Genomic DNA, 18,142 nt, shown 5'->3' with positions numbered 1-18,142 from the left:
AAGAGTTGCATAGTCGAGTCTAGATGCATTGTCAGGTCAAGTTGTTAAGATGTCAAGTTATCGAGATGTTAAGATGTTAAGATGTCAAGTTGATGAGCTATTAATGAAGTGCTTTATGAATGATTATGATGCTTAAGATGATGAATGATTATGATGTGTATGATGATTGATTACGAAGTTGCTTATGATGATTGATTATGAAGTTGTTTATGATAAGATGCTATGTGATTTATGATAATATGCTATGTGATTTATGGCATGATGCTATGTGATTTATGATATGATGCTACATGTTTACTAATGATGATATGTGATGATGTATGTGATATTATTGATAATATAAGATGAAGTATATGACTAATATAGGAAGAATAGTGACACTAGTTAAGAAAGTTTAAGTTGTTAGATATGATTAATGAATTATAAGATGTTTAAGTTGTTGAATGTACTTTATATGATTTATATGCTTTATATTATTGTTTGAGAAATCTCACCCCTCTGCTTGGAAATGTTGCTCTTCGTATGGGTAACTTGCAGGTAACCAGGATTAGTTGCGGTCGTGAGTGGACTCCTCACAAGTGTGTCTTAGGTGCTCTGATACGTAACGGGATGGGATTATGTCTTTACTTTCTGTTCCTTACGTATTACTTTATGAATCTTTCAAGAATTGATGTTGAACTAAGTTTTATGAAATTTTATATTGAGGCCCTTGTGCCAAAGATTATTTAAGTTGTCAAACTATTCCGCTGCGAAGTTTTAAAGATCATGTTGTTATATTTTTGAAGGATAAATTATTATTCCATTTACGTTTTTTTAAGAAATGTGACATTCCGTTTTATGATGAAAAACTCTGATTTTATTTAAGAAATTTTTACGTTGGGAAAACGGGGTGTTACATAATCTCTTGTACGAACGCATGTTGTTGTATAAACATTCATTTGAAGTCTTATTGTTGTAAATTTTAATGTATCCAGTACTAAAGATAACGCATGTGCTAGACTTTCTAGATACGTCTAGTATGGGTGTTACACGCCCAACGGTACAAATGGTAGGGTCCTTTTCCTGAAGGACAAAGAAGGGTAGAGTTGTCATTTTGACATTTTGAGATGTTAGGATTTTGGCGATAATGTACAAAATAGTGTAAAATTATAGGACTTTCTTAGGATTTTGCTAGGATTTCATGGCATTACTTTATTCTTTGGAAAATGCTAACCGGTGCCCCCGGGGCACTGGTTAAGGATATGAAAAAGGAAATTATATAATAGTTAATGAATTGAAATAGTGTAATTAATTTATAATAAAGTCAAAAACAGTTTCCTTTTATGGTAATAATTCCCTTTTATGATATGATATGCTTAACCAGTGCCCGGGGCACCGGTTAGCAGGACCCTTATTCTTTTTATATAATTAAGATATTAACTTAGATTTTGCCTACTCTAAATTCAGTAGTTAGTAAGTTCACTAAGTCAAAGATTGATATTTTATGTTTTAACTTTCTCTTATTCTTTAAAAAAAAAAAAAAAACCTTTTTTATAACCCATTATGCACTTGAACATGATATCAATCATGGATTCATTTATAAGAATTTGACGTGTTTATTTTACTCTTTGAAGTAAATTGTTTATTTTAGATGAGTTTGACTCGTAACAGTTATAAATTTCTTCGGCCTATAACTTAATAACACATCTAAAAATACACATATAATTTTTTTGTAGTTTAGAATTACACTTTAAAACTAAATATACGATCTAAAGTCAACTTCCAAAATGTGTAATTTTTTAGAGATGTTGAATAAAAATAATAATTAATAAATATTTAGGAAATCAACTATATGTGAAGAAGAATTGTGTCATGGGAAAGGCTAGTTGAGTATGGTTGTGGAGTGTGATTTTAGAAATGAAAAATACAACCGATATTTTATTTTTAATGATATATTTAGGGTCTGTTTGAAATAGTTTTTGAAATATACAAGTCCTCTTCTCACAATAGTTATCCTTTTACATGTTTTAGTTTTTTAGTTCCCGAAACTAAAAAATTCAAAATAGTTTTCAAAACTGTAATTTTAAAAATAGTTTAGCAAACAAGTTTTAAATTTTTAAGTTTTTAAAAACTAAAAAAGAGTTTTAGGGAAGCGTTTCAATCGGACTCTTAATCTTTGGTGAAATTTCCTAGTTACCCCTCTAACTTTTATGGTTACACCCTTCTCACACACTATTTAACAATAATATTTAAAATATCCCTAGCCTCATTTATTTTTTAAAACGTTACAAACCTTTCATTAATATTCGATTGTATATATTACTGATCATTTTACTATTTATGTTTTTTTTTTCTTTCAAGTATTCTAGTAGTTAGAAATTCATATTTTTAAGGTGAATAAGTGTGTGTCCAGGTTCGAACCCCGACCCTGCATATATAATGGAACGTCCCTATCAGCTGAGTTAATCTCACGATGACATGTTAGCTTTTATTTTTCGTTCACAAACATAAAAATATAGATTTAACATGTGCACAAATGCAATTGATGTACCACAAAAATAAAAAATGAAAAACGCAATTCACATATGTATGTGAATTCTGAATTTCCAGGTGCTATATGAACTCAATTCATAAAGGTATACACGAATTTAGTTCATGTATAATCAATAAAATGTAAATTTTTTAAATGTTCCGTGAAGTTAATTTACCTATGTGTAGGGGCGGACCTCTTCAAGTAGCCCATATTTTATTTTGGCTTTTATATGTATTTAGTCTATGTAAATAGGGGTCATTTAAAAATTGGTCCCTGAATTCGTTAATCCTAGCATTTGCCGGTGCAAAATTTAATCATTTAAAAATTGGTCCCTCAATCCAGTTAATTACTGCCACGTCACTGATTAGCGGATGTGGCAGTTCTGATTGACTAATTTCATGTGAATGGACCAAAATATCCCTCTTCTTATCAGACCATTGCGAAAAGACAAAAATACCTCTGCCTTCTTCCCTCTCCAATTCCACCACCACTGTATCCTCCCTCTTCTTACCAACCTCCCTCTTCAACCCACAACACACAAACAAACAAAGAACCCAGAAACACAAATCTGGGGGGAAGAGATAAGCCAAGCATGAACAGGCAAACAAACAAAGAACAAGCAAAATCACCACAATTAATAATAACTATATACTAGATTTCAAAATTTCAACATGAAACAAAAACAAGCAAATAAATCAACAAACAAAATCATCACCGTCGCAAACACTAGTGCCGCCATCGCCGGCGACGGAAACAACACCGCCGTTCTCACTCCACCTCTCACACGACTCTCAATCCTACGATGCCCCTCCTCCATCTCAATCCGACGCAGCCCCTTACCAAAATCCACCAAAGGAAGATTCCCACTCCTTCGGCGGCGACGGTGGTGCCTACCCACCACCAGCGTACGCAAGCCAGTTCGCTTCACTGGTGCCGTCAACATTCCCTTCGAGAATCTAGATATTGGCAACAGAGGAAACTTAACCGTCACCGAAACCGTCAATGCTGGAAAACTCAAAGAAAAAATCCGAAAATTTTCGAAGTGATGATCGCGTGTTATGTTGAGTGATGAATCAATGATTTTGTGGGGTTTGAGAGGGAAGATATGGACCGTTATAAAGCTTTGAAGGAGGAAGGAGTAAGGAGATCAGAGTTTTGTGAGAGAGAAAGTGAAGCATTTCACGTTTGTCTGGATAGAGGGAGGAGAAGAGGGAGATGAAAAGATTACGGGGGTATTTCTGTAATTTCATGTTTGTCTGGAAGCCTCAGGGGTATTTTGGTCCATTCACATGAAATTAGCCAATGAGAACTGCCACATCAGCTAATCAGTTGTTGGAACTTGTGTTGGGGGTCTGCTGCAATAATTTGACCAAGAAGATGATGAAGATGACTATGATGAAGTGTGCACAAAAATTTCAAATATTGTTGTATATCTTGATTGTTGGAAAGATGCTGCTGCACTTGAAACCTGAAAAGTTTAATGGTTATGCATGTAAAACTCAAAGCGCATGGGGTTGCCATACTAACCTTTAAATTCGATTCGCCCCCACCAATAACTGTATATTGGATGCAATTAGGAATGACCGGCGAATCCCCTTCAGGATACTATGAGTTCCTTGACGTGTATTGCACAACCACACCAAGCGTATCTCCTAACAGTATTTTACAGACTTATGGTTCCAGCAATTCACTCATGCATTAGAGAATTGATTGATGATTTAGAGTAAGAGAATGATGGAGAATTATTTTGTTAATGCAACAAAATTCTGGTTTATGTTTTCTGTCCAAAATTGTGTGTTATAGTGTGTCCAACTAATGCCCAAATTTATAGTGCATTATATGACTCTTCATATGAGAGAAAACACTCATTTGACTTGAATCAATGCTATGGTTCATTAAGCACCCTTTTGTCAAAGATTATGATCATATACACTTGAATCAATGTTATGGTTCATTAAGCACCCTTTTGCCAAAGGTTATAACCATATACACTTGAATCAATGTCATGGTTCATTATCTGTAATAAATAATAATGTTCCAATGTATATGAATGGTTCCCATGACGAGTTACAACTTTTGGTTCTAAAGTGATTCCATTATTTTGGAAATCGCCAACATCAGTGACATGACAGTAATTAACTGGGTTGAGGGACCAATTTTTAAATGATTAAATTATGCACTGGCAAAATGCCAGGATTTACGAATTAAGGGACCAATTTTTAAATGACCTATATTTGCATGGACTAAACACATATAAAAGCCTTTTGTTTTTAAAAGTTGAAAGGACCCAAGTTTGCATGGTTGAAAGGACTTTGAGACTTTTCTGCAAAGTTTGAGAAAACAAACATGTGCGCTACATTTGATTTGGTGTACAAGCCTTTGAAGTTAGTTTCGATTGTCGGTGGCAACTGCAAGTTTTGACCGTTTTGGAACGGTTAGTAATGATATTATTCTAGCTTATTTTCAACAAATGGAAGATAGTTTTTTTTTTTTTTTGTAAATTTAGTTGTTACGACTATTTTTAGCATAATTATTTAGTTAATGTAGTATAATTTAGTTCTTAAACCAAACAATTTAACCTCACTGATGATTTATGTTTGGGTCCGCCCCTGCGCATGTGTACGGAAATTACACACGCATAAGTGAACGTGAATTGTATGAGTTATTGTTCGTGATAATTTTTTATTACCCATACATGATCTCAACACATAATGTATGAATTCATTATGAATTTACAAAAATTGTATTTTTTAACGTAGACCTATGTTAACAAAAACACATACATTTTCTCTTTCAAAATTAAGTGATTTATGTGTGAACTAAGTTTACATTCATTTTTGCGAACTCGTTACATGAACTCAATTCACGTATACTCGTTTTACCTGAACTCAATTCACGTATATCCCTACCACCACATTGAAAGGAACACATGTGACCACGAATAAAATAGTTTGTGGAATATGAGTAGGGGAAATGATTTAAAAGACAAAGACAAAGCCAAGGGAAAGAGTGACGTAGGATGAAGAAGAGTACTAGAGAAGGAAGACAAAAGCTAATAATTGAAAATTTGAAAAAGATTAGGGGTATTTTTATCAATTTAGGGTGTAACCCAAAATACATGGGGTGTAACTAAAAAAACAAATATTAAATCTCATAAACATAGGTTACCAAGAAAATTTCTCATTAATGAGAAGTATTTGAACTCGTCAAATTGAAAAGTACTTGAAAAATTGCATCGAAGGTTTTTTAATGTTGCCAATATTTCTCTCTAGAGATCATACATGTGGAAAAATGCTTTAACTTTCACACAAAATTCCAAATTGTATGTAAACAACATACAAAATAGAATTGATTAATTGATGACACAGTTGTACCTATTTCCAGTTAAGATCGATTATCGAATTGGGATTGGAATGTTAAACTATTCATTCATAAGAGGATAAGAACTAAGATGACAATTTTTAACAATGGGAAACTGAAAGACATAACATACAAAAAGATGTTTCAAAATGATGCATGTCATTCACATGTTCAGTCAAAGAAACGAACTAGAATTCTTACTCAAAAAAAAAAAAAAATAGATATCCAAAATTAACTGTAAACATAACTGGTACATCATCATACAAGGAATGAGATCACTCCCAATTCCTAAGGATTTCTCATCATCATCTTCATCTCCTCGTTCTCTTTGCTGAGATTTTCAACACGGGACTGGAGAATGTTAATCATGGTTTGAGCACTTGTCAACTCGAAACGCATTGTCTCCTTCTCAACACCAAGCTTCTGTGTCTCACTCTGCAAGTATTTGATGTACTTTGCAACACTCGGAGGCACACACGATTCAAGATTCGCCAGGTCAAAATCTGCCGGCTGAACTGAGGTGTGGTTTTCCTTCTTCGATTCAAGTGATTCTAGCAGGGAAAACTCCACCAGTGCAGACAGAAAATGTTTCTTCGGAGCAGGTTTGGCAGTTGTGACAGCAGCAGCAGTTGTCGGGAGAGTTGTCGCTGCAGTGGTTATTGTGGACGAGCATGGATCCTGACTGTTAGGGTGGAATGAATCTCCAGAAACATTAGAATGATTGGAGTTCAAGTTATAGCGCCGCCTTTTGTAAATTTGAGGTATTGGCTTTGGGTTATCGGTTGGGGGTAATGGGTACTCATCATCAACATGCATATGCTTAGATTCATCCTTTTCAGGTGATGAAAACTCAGTCATGCTCTCCCTCTTGCACACAGCAAGAAGATTTTGAGTTTCGATCGGCAGCTTGTTCACATCAAGTGGAGTTTTGTTGTTGGATTGAGTGTCCTGTACACATGACGAAATGTTAAGCCAGCAAATGATGCATAAAATAAGAGAAGTTGGCAGATAGATATACAACAAGTTAGAAGGTGATTCTTCTACTAATTACATCAACAACATCATCATTTTACTAAACCATCAATTCTGAATTATCCAACATACATAATGTCAACATACAAAAGGGACTTCAAATAGATTGAGGAGAAAGAACAAAAGAACATGAACATATCAGTATGCTTTCACATTCCGCGAGAAAAGAGGAACAAGAATCTAAATACCAAGAAAAATACGGCCTAGAAATCAGTGGATTATACTTGTACAGAGAACAGTGAAATTCACACATAAATTTTAGAAAACAAGTCACGAAGTGAAAATAGGAATTAAAAAAAAGTTCTGAAACGACGCACATACATTGCAGAGTTGTTTGTTCTCATACCCAAAGAGGATTATACCCAGCTCAGAGTTCTGGCTATTTTCATCTAAAACATTTCAGCAGTTATCTATCTAAAATTTGCTTCGCCACTGAATTTCTATCAATCACCTTAACAAAAGCCTCAGTAGTCAACTACCCTTGACTTCTCTAAAGAAAAACATGAATGACCTCTAATGAGGGTGGTTGGAAAAGTTTCACTGTATTTCTCCCTTCCTAACAAGGATAAATTCTTCCCCAAAGTACAATTTTCCCAGACACAACTCCCATGCGGGTATACTTCACGAAACAAAGTTAAGGTACTGTTGGACACAGACTTGCAATAAGGACTCGTTTTGAGTTCGATGGTACATCTAGAAAGGCTGTACTTATAATTTCTACCGTTATCCAAAATAAACTTGGATATAAATTGATCTCCCAATTCATCCTCTACAAGCTACTTCATAACTTCTACAAGCTACTTCATAACTTCTGCAGCATCTTCAACGCATTCAGAGATGGAGCCAGACTTGGATCATATGGGGTTCCAACTTTAAAATCTCAACAGGGAAAGTCGGAGAAATTGCTAGCAAACTTTCAGGGCTTTGGATGTTCCCCTAAACAACTAATTAGTCAAATATGCTTTGAAGATGAATTTTCGACAAACTACAATTAACTCTATTAAATACTCAATTGATAACACTCCAGTCTTCATCAAATTCATACTAAATACCTAGGGGTTTGGGGTTTCCCTAGCAATTAAAATAACTAACTTTTAATTTAGTCTTGATGAAGCATGTTCCTCCTCACCTATGTTCAAATTTGATGTCCTGGCCTCTACCAAGTTGTTTTTCCTTTAATCGCCTGTTCCACTAGCCATCAAGAGTCCTTCCGTTACCAAACAACCCAAGAACAAAAAAAAAAATGTAACCTTCATCCAATTCCCATGGTAAACTTGAAGACAAAGGGAAGAGGAGGGAAAGACTGAACCCCGAAATTGGCAAGAAACAGGGTAGAAGGAGAAAAGGAGGTGAGCTGTGGAAAGTTGAGTAAGAATTCACCCTTGACTTCCTTCAACACGCGGCTAGAGAGAGAAGGTCTTCAACCTTCTTGACTCGAGATGGGGAATTAATGGAGGGGTTTTGTAGAAGAGGTGGCATTGAGTTGTTTAATCGGTTTACATTTTCGAAAGAGGATGCCCATCATGGCCAGAAGAAGTTGGGGGTAAGAGAGAGAAGTTGATCCAATTTGAAGACGCTAATCCAAAGGCTTAAATTGTTACCGTCTTTTACCCCCCCATAAAAGCATTATTGAAGCTGACACCTTTCTAACCGGTTCTTACTATGTCCAATCAAACGGTGCTGATATTTTTTTTACCTTTTCTCATTGCTTATTGGTGCCGGCTGATCAGTGATAACCTCACATATGCTAATATCACCATTCTTCCTTATCTACCCCAGTCAGTCTTTCTACAAAAATCGCATCCCTCACTTATGTTCTGTCAATAATTCAGGGTCAACCTTGTTTTCATCATCTACGTCATATCGATAGAATGGGTCACAATTTTTCCATGATTTGTACCTATCGATTTAAGATGCTGCTAGATTCAGGATGATCCCACCATACAACAAGTAGGTAGCTATTTCTTTTTCAGTTAAATGGTAGATAACTTAAACAAAAACAATACAAGTACTCCCTTAATACACGGCAGGATCCAATGACCGTCCATAATTTCCAAATATCTCCAAACAACTTCTAAAGCCTCAACATGTCGAAAAAATGGTATGACCCGACCAAATTTCAACTTACCAATTCCATGACACGTGAGTAATTTCTCTGAAAGAAGAAAAAATTATGAATGAGGTCAAAACTTTTCTGAACAAGAATAGTGTGGTATCTCCAACATAAAGGGATCACTCTGGTATTTATTTTTTATTTTCAAGGTACCGATCCCCAGACTAAGTCAACTAATTTGACCGTTGGTCATATTACATTGACTTCAAACTATTCATTAAAAAACCAACCTAAATACTCTAAAAAGCCCTTGCAAATAGCCAGGAGCCATATTGCAAGTATACCATATAACCTGTGAAACGGTTGGCCCCAACTACAAGGTGCTCCGAGCCAGTTCAAAACCAACACACACGATACCACATGGAGTTTCCACCTACATTGAGCTTGGTTTGCAAACTGAGCCACGTGCCCTCAGTGATTCTAGATTGTCTATCCCTGGGAAGGCAAACTTTCGCATCGCAAGAACCATACAAAGATAAGAAGTGCACAAGGTACAAAATCACTCATTTAAGAAAGCTAAAGGATCAGCAAAGATAAGATATTGTCTCCTTCAATAGGGATTCTGCCCAAACAAAAACGTATATCAAAATTTATTAGTTAGGGTATGCATTGATACCCAGTCATCAAAATTTTGATTGTGCGGACAGGAATGAGAAGGTTCATTGCATCAATTGATATTTATGTCCCTCAACCCCAAAAAGCCGTATAACTTAGGGAACATCAATTTTTTGTTTCGAGAAAGAAAGGTCCATTAAGCCAAGGATAGAAAAGTAGACGAACATGAAGGACAAGGGTTCCAGCGTTCCGGCATAAATGGAAAGGAGAAAGCGGACAAGGGTTCCAGCGTTCCGGCATAAATGGAAAGGAGAAAGCGACACAATATAAAAGTAGACCGGATAACATTATTATTGTACATCCAGAACTAGCACGTGATGAACATGTTAAATTAAAACTCCGGACATTCTGGTCATGAATTTTACTCTTTTTTCACAGAAAAAAGAATCATAAAGACAAAAGAAGAAAATACATAACTGGAAAATATGAAGTAACCGAATAAAAACAAATAATGCTACAAAGCTTCCCAATCCCTTAGCAAATTTATGAGTTTGACTATTGATTGAATGAATACCGACAGCAACTTTCCATATTTCAACTACTTTTTCACAAACACGTAATGGACGTGCATAAATTAAATGAAAAGCATCAATAAATGTGTTCCATTGCATATCGACAAAAGTAATGATAACAAATTGCATATCGACAAAAGTAATGACTAACGACAAAGATTAGATACGCACCCAAAAAGACTGGGAGAGAACGAGGACAAACCTGCACAACATGATTTCTTCCTTCATTGCATGAAACTCCACCGTTCCATTCAAGACGCAGATGGCGGTCAACAGGACCATTACTCACAGGACCATTACTCACAGGCTCAGCCCCAGGAACCATTCCTGATCCTTCTTCCCACTCTTCTTCAACAAAAGGTGCATACCGTTGTCCATTTGGAGGCCCAATGTTATTCTTGTGAAACACTCTACACAGCACAAATGCCTCCTGCTCCATACAACAGAGAAATGCACAAAAATGATTAACCAGCTGTAATAATATAACAATGTCCACATTGCAGCACATAGCAAACTATTGTTTGAATTTTATTAACAATTAAGTAACAATAGACAATTTGGGTTTGGGAACCACGTATAAACAACAATGCTTCGCATTTTAACAACATCGAAATGAAGAAAACCCTAAGTAACTGCAACGACAACAAACCAACACAAAATCATACAGTTTAGGGTACTTCAATTTCTGAAATTTGTAAAATCTCACCTGTGGCTGAGAGGGTCCAGCCCCAGCCCTCTCCCTCTCCAATTCTTCCTCAACAAGTCTGTACTCATGCATGACCCAATTTGTTCTCTTACCGTCAGGAGCACGGCCGCTATGAAACACCAGAGTCTTCTTCAACCCCACGGTCCTTAGGTCATGCTTCACTGGACGATCATTTCCAGTAGCTTTCCAGTACCCTTGAAGAGTGGCCCTGTTCATCCTTCCCCCATTTCCATACTTCTTGTCCAATGCACTGAAAAAATACCACTCCTGGTCTCTGGTCTTCAGCCTTGACTTATCTAAACAAAATTCAAACCACCACCATTCACATTAACACATTAAACATCAGTTCATAATCTAAACCCTAAAATCATCATAAAAAACTAAACTTTTTAAAAACCCATTAAAATTTAACCAAGATAAACAAAACCCATTTCAATAATTAAAAACAAAAAACAAACCCAACCCTAACGTTAACCTAAATTAAACAAAACAGCCCAGAAAAAATAAACTTCAAAAATCAAACCTTTATCAAACAAAAATTGAGAAAACATAATGAATTTAAGAAGAAAACGAGTTCTAACCAAAAAGATCCCATGGTTCACTCTTGTAGATATCAACTTCAGCAATAGCATCAAATCTGAAGGGTTTTCCAGAAACCTTGCGTTTCAGGTAATAAATGACAAGTTCTTCATCAGTGGGGTGAAACCTAAAACCAGGAGCAAGGGAAGTTGGTGGGGCCGCAGAAGCAGAAGCAGAAGGCGATGGTACTGAAACTGTGAGTGGGGAAGGGTTGGTTGTGGTGGCAGATGGGGGTGGAGGAAGTAAAAGAGGCTCTTCGTGACCCATTTGGTGAAGGAAAAAGGGGTGGTGGTGGCGGTGGTAAAGATGGTGAATTAGGGCTTCAGCGCAGCCTAAGAGAAACGGAAAAGATGGGTCCTTGATTGAGGGTCAAGCAACAAATGAGGGTACCTTCAATGACAAGAAATTCTTAACGCTTCGTGTCTATCAAGGATTCTACTTTTTTTTTTTTCCCTTGAAAAATGTTTTTTTTAATTGAAAAGATATTCTTTTAGGTGGGTTGGGTTGGATTTTTATTTTGTAAATGAAATTTTTAATAATTTCATTTCTATACTTTAACGTGTATGTATCCAATCAAATCACACCAACTAAATATTTACTTAAATATGTGGCATTACAAGATAATTTGATTGAGTATATGTGTAAAAGTTTAACAATGTCGGTGCATACAAATTAACTTTAAATTTATATATGATTTGATTTTCTTTATTTTACTGATAATCAAAATTGAATAAATGACATGATATTTTTCTCTTTTTATATTTTTAGTAGTAATTTTGGACCATTTTGGGCATACTTTCCATCCATGGCCCATTGTTGTTATCCTTTTCTTCATGGACCAAGTGTTGAATTCCTAGTCATGCCAATAATTATATTTTGCTTATTGAAATCCATTGGATATATATTAAATGGTTGATGGTTGAATATATCAAAAAGAATTAGAAATTTAAAAAGGTTTTGGTCAAAAAAATTTTATAAAAAAAGTAACCAATTATGATTGACATAAATGGTTAGATCTTACACTCATAATCCTTGTGATTTGGATTTAAGTTCATAAATTTTTAGTTACCTCAATTCTGTTTACAATTAAACACGGGTTATGGAAACTTAATGTATTCAGTCCAAATTTTAAATCAAATACATCAATTTTCTTTAACTCATCTTTGCTTATAAATAGGAACTAATACATATTTATTTCAAATCATATATAATTTGGATTCCTTAATAAATCATTAATGTAGTTGATGACTCTTCTTCATTTTACATATAAGTTTGCCTCTCCTCGCATCTGAAATTTTAAATATCAAGAATTTGAATATGTTATGAAAGCAACGACTCTCACAGTATCGACTATGGCGTTAATGCGCCAAGATACACATTTTATTTCAAAGTTTTTTTTATCAACCCTTTCTCTTTAATGTAATTTTTTAAATTGATATATTATATTTTAAGTGACGACTTCTCCAAAAGTGAATTTTTTTCTACTCGTGTTAGTTTTATTCTATCTTGTATATAAAAAAGTACATGTTAAGAGATATCACCTCTTCTTAATATTTTGAGAGATTAATTTTAACCTTTGATTTGAGATATTTTTTTTTTATAATCAAAATTAAATTTATTCAAGACAACCAAGATATTATTCTATCTTTACATGCCTTGTTTGTTAGGGTTCCAAACTATGAAATGTCGTGTTTTGGTCACACAAAAGAAAAAGTGGATTAAAATTCTACGATGCCGAAAATATAACTCTTTTGAGTATGTTCAACACCATGGAAAAAATTATGCAAGTGACATTCCAAAGAGATATGGGGTGCAAGTCATCCATAAAGGACAAGTTGTTGACCACAACAATGTTGGAATCATCAACAATGAGGGGCAGCAAGCCTACCTAGTGAATGATTGAAGTTTGTTTGGGTGAATTTGGTAAAAAGTGTGTTTTTGAATCCAACTCATGTGAATAGTGCAGTAAGAAATTGATTCATTTAAGAAGTGTGTCTCTGTAAGCCATTTCTCTCATAGTGAATACTGAATACATTGTTAAAATATGTATAGGCTAGTCTACAGAAATCATCTTGGTTATGCACTAAAATGTTGTATTAGTCACGCACAACTTCAAACTCAATTGATCTCCTTCATGTTGCATAAAATAAAAGAGATTATTCATGTCTTTTTCCTCAAGTCAATGCACCTTGGCTCTTTACTTTCACAACACAACAGTATAATTTGGCCCTCCTCGTTTATTTATTAAAAATGTATTGTTGAGTAGATGAAAAATATATGCAAAATAAACATTTTTAGTTGAAATAGATAGATAAATTAAAACAAAAGTTAACCTATGACAAACGCTATATGGAATTGGAATCCTCCTTTATGAAAAAGAATTGATAGATAAAAATAGAAAAGATAAACAAATTGCTAAATTAGTGGTTGGCTGGCTGAGTTAGAGTTACAGTCAGTGTGTGAACCTGTTACCTCACACACAACTTGTTCGTACTGCAGCAGGCTTTTTGGGTTTCTTTTCAGTTCGAATTTACCGTTCAGTAATTGATGATTTGAGTTGTTCGAGGATCTATGACCAATCCATTCATTGTTATTTGTTATTATTATCTAACCTTACACGTGGTTCCATTCACCTACAACCATTCAGCACTTTCACTTATAGTGCCGTGCGCACTCCATCGTATCTAGGTTTCAACTTTTTATCCCGCCAATTTTGCCTCTGCTAATGTGCATCATTCTACACCTACTGAGGAGTGCAAAGAACTCAATCGAATTGGACCTCCTAAAGTGATGGGTTTCAAGAATTATTTTTTTCTCAATATCCCCACCCCCACTCAAAAAAGAAAAATAAACATGTTTCATGTTTCAATTTCTTAGTAAAAAAATCATGTTCCATGTTTCTATTTTTAAGTTAAAAAACATATTTTTAGTAAAAATAATTGTTAATTTTGATTTCGATGGCTAATAATAATTATACGAGTGTTATTTTCAGTTTAAATAGAATATTAATCTTTTAAAAAAAGTTGTGTGTTTTTTATTAGGGGCCTATTTTTACTATGAGAGCCGAGCTTCAGTTTTATAGGGACGGCCCTGCTCGTAGATTTGTGAACTCTCTTTTTTCCTAGTCTAAAACTCGTCTCGCAATAGAAGACTCATTTGAAAATGTGTAATTTTGACCTAACTTACTTTGACCGTATTTTTTTATTAATATAAAAAGATAAATAATATCATATAAGATGTCATTAGATTCGTCTCGATGAGTATTTTCAAAATATCAAATTTTCAGAATTTTTTTAATATATTATTCAAGATATTTAATCTCAAAGTTATGCATTGACATGCGTAATAAGGTCAACTGTGTCAAGTATTATGAGACGGAGGGAGTACTTGAATTTATTTTACCACTAAAGAGTGGATGTGGATACAATACAGGTTAGATCGAGTTATATGTGACCTGAATTAATTTTAAAATCAGCTTTTAGATGATAATTTATCTTTAAATTTGATGAAAATCTTTTTACCAAATTTTTAAACAAGTGGCCACCAACCCTCTTATTGCTCCTCCTCCCCCCCCGCTCTCTCTCTCTCTCTCTCTCTCTCTCTCTCTCTCTCTCTCTCTCTCTCTCTCTCTCTCTCTCTCTCTCTCTCTCTCAATAAATCAAGTCTTAAGAGAAATACATGCAACACGTCAAGTGTTATTCATGCAACAAATCAAGTGTCAAAATGAATACAAGCAACAAACCAAGTGTTATTCATGCAACAAACCAAACATCAATGCAGGCAACAATACAAGTGTTATACATGCAATAAATCAAGTGTTAAGTGTAATGCATACAACAAGTTAAGTGTTATTCATGCAATAAACTAAATGTCGTGAATCTTGGGAAATACACGCAACAAGCAAAAAACAAAAGAAATACATGCAACAAGCTAAATGTTACTCATGCAATAACCCAAATGTCACCAAGAATGTATGCAACAACCCAATTGTTATTACATGCAATAAGTCAAATGTTATTTATGCAATAAAACATATCTCTTTCTTCTTCCCTCATAAATCTCAACCCTCTCTCTTTCTCATGAACTCACCAAAAAATGTCACTCTGTCATCTCATTATTTTTTCTGAAAAAGGCATATCACTTCTTCTCTCTTTAATCACACCCTTTACTCTTTCTTCTGGATCCTCTCTACCCTCCCTTTTTGTGCATGTTCCCCACAATTCTCGTGACATTTGGATCATGCATCTCTATTGTGGCTTCTTCAATCAGAATATTCTTCCATGACTCTATCAACACCTGGATTCGCACCGCCAATGGGTCCACCTCTATGATCCCTTGCTCCGACGTCAAACCTTCTATTGTTGGCAATCAGAACTCGATGTAAGGTAAATAACTCGTGGCTTGAAATCGATCTCCTCCTTCTCACCTTCCTACCCATCCATATTCTTCTCTCTCTCTCTCTCTCTCTCTCTCTCATATCTCTTGATTATTAAATAGTTGGCGTAATATAAAAATTTTGGTAGAAGTTTTGGAATGACTATAGATGTATATTGCTTCTTCCAAGTAGTTAATGGTTTGATTATTTGTTTGTTATTTTTTTTATATTGCTTATTTGTTTCTTTGTAGATTTATAAAATTCTAAATAGCGAACAATCTTATAAATGCATGACCTAATATGTGTAGATCAAACAAAGACTTGTATACAATTTCTTTCAAATACGTTGTTGATCGAAGGATTTCAAATTATTTATGTGATTCTTATTATTTTTAATAATTGATTTTTACACGAATAATTTACTGTATCTATTTTTTTTTTCAAACAGAATTCTTGATAATAATTTTATTCACCACAATTTCAAACAATATTACATTTTGCATATAACTCACCGCTATAACAGAAAGATTGTTCACCGTCGAAGTTTGCTAGCTATATAAGTTAGAGCATATTTGCTAGCTATATAAGTTAGAGAATCACGACTATTTCTCTCAAGTTGCTAACATTTTTCATATTGCATTTTTTTTTGGTTCATATTGCATTTTTTTTTGGTAGATAGAGGAAATGACAAAGTCATTATAAATTCACACACACAAGTGGAGGTACCGGGGTTCGAACCCCGGTCATGGCATCCGGCCTAACAATTTCCGCATTTGCCAGTTGAGCTAGGACTTGTGGATTTTTCATCTTGCATTTTATTCACCGCTATAACTGAAAAAAGTTTTTTTGGTTTTTTGTTTTTGTTTTGAGGAAAACTGAAAAAAGTTGATAGTAGCCAAAAAAAGTTGATAAACTTCGAAATCTAGCTTTGAAAGTTATACTGAGACAAAATTTCGAGTCACAAAAGTTAAATATAATGGCTTCCGCTTCCGCAAAATAAACAAATCGAAAAAATTGGCAATGAGAAATGTAACTTCGTGACCATAAAGAGGTCATCATACCGATAATGAGAGCTAAACCCACATTCACGCGAGATATGGGTCAAACTCTTTACCAATTAAACTAACCTTCATTCGCAAAAAATGTTTTACGTTGTTGTATATACAAAATAAGTCTTTTTGTTTTATACATCATTTAAGTTTTAAAGCATTCTTATTGAAAATTAAATTTTTGGAAATTTTCACCTGTTAAATAGGTCTTAGTTATCTTGGGTGATTAATCTTCTAAGTTGTGGGTGTGAGTGTACCTTAATTGAGAGACAAACAAACGTTTTATCTTATTCGCTAAAAAAAGTTTTAATGTTGTTGAGTTTAAAATTTAGTCATAGACTAATAGTTTTTTGCGCTTCAAACAATTACGTCAAGAAATAAACTATGCCTCTCAACAGTGGACTCCTTATACTCTCTATAGAGTGTTAAGTAGGATGTTAGGTTTTTGGTGAGCTACTAAAGTAAAAAAAATTGGTAAGTATGGCAAGGCATGAGGATAAAATGATAAATTGTGAAAAATAGACTTGTATGATTGATTTTGTGTCTTAATAAATTGTAAAATGGGATATTTATAAACTAGGTCGACTATGGCTATGTGCAAGCATAGAAACAACAAATAATCTCGAAATTTTGAGGGTGCAAATTACTTTCGATGTCCTAAGTGTTTAAGATTAGAATAAGGCTTCCAATGTGTTTTAACAGTCCAAATTTTTGTATATACCAATTTTTAAGTTTAGAATAGGGTCTCCAATGTGTTTAAGACGATTCTTATTTCTAGACAAGGCTAGTCTTAATGGACTACTAAATTTAGGCTCAATCGATTATTTTCACACGTAATGTGTGTTTTCTTCTAATTGTTGGGTGTATGTGGCGCCTTGATAAATGCATTTTGCTATCAAAGTTAAGTATTTTGGCTTTGCCGTATTCACATAGACTCGACGATACTAGTGCTTTTCAACAATTCTTAAAAAGGGAAACAAAAATAGAGAGATATTGCTGGGATTTTGAAACAATGAATCTCCCATTAATTATCGCCTCCGTCATTATGTTGAAAAATACATTGATTTTGAAAGAGAGTAGTGTACTGATTGATGGAGTAGTTATTGACATTGATTTTGCAACTGATCTGGGACTCCACTTTAGTACTATTAGGGAGGGAATGTCACATTGCGAGTAACAAATTTTGGGTCGCAAATGGCGTGAACCATGGCATGATGTATGAGAATGTCTTCCCTCAACTAGCGAGCTCCTCCTATGTTGGTAGATGGTCCTGGTTTTGTCGTTAAATA

At 34.5% G+C, this 18,142-nt stretch overlaps 1 protein-coding gene across 1 annotated transcript; it reads right to left on the bottom strand.

The window, feature by feature from the left end:
- Nucleotides 1-5,970: 5,970 nt before the first annotated feature.
- Nucleotides 5,971-11,826, bottom strand: LOC146957791 (NAC transcription factor-like protein). The gene is made up of 4 exons (XM_085739139.1): nucleotides 11,432-11,826; nucleotides 10,851-11,146; nucleotides 10,347-10,574; nucleotides 5,971-6,820 (listed from the first exon to the last, which is right to left on the bottom strand). Exons 1-4 carry the CDS (start codon nucleotides 11,694-11,696, stop codon nucleotides 6,161-6,163), a joined length of 1,449 nt encoding a protein of 482 aa, XP_085595265.1. The 5' UTR covers nucleotides 11,697-11,826; the 3' UTR covers nucleotides 5,971-6,160.
- Nucleotides 11,827-18,142: the final 6,316 nt, after the last annotated feature.

Source organism: Medicago sativa, chromosome 1, assembly GCF_051527215.1.
Source record: "Medicago sativa cultivar Bolivia chromosome 1, Bolivia_mono, whole genome shotgun sequence".
In the NCBI taxonomy this organism is placed as follows: Eukaryota; Viridiplantae; Streptophyta; class Magnoliopsida; order Fabales; family Fabaceae; genus Medicago; species Medicago sativa.
This window is presented reverse-complemented; position numbering and strand designations above follow the sequence as displayed.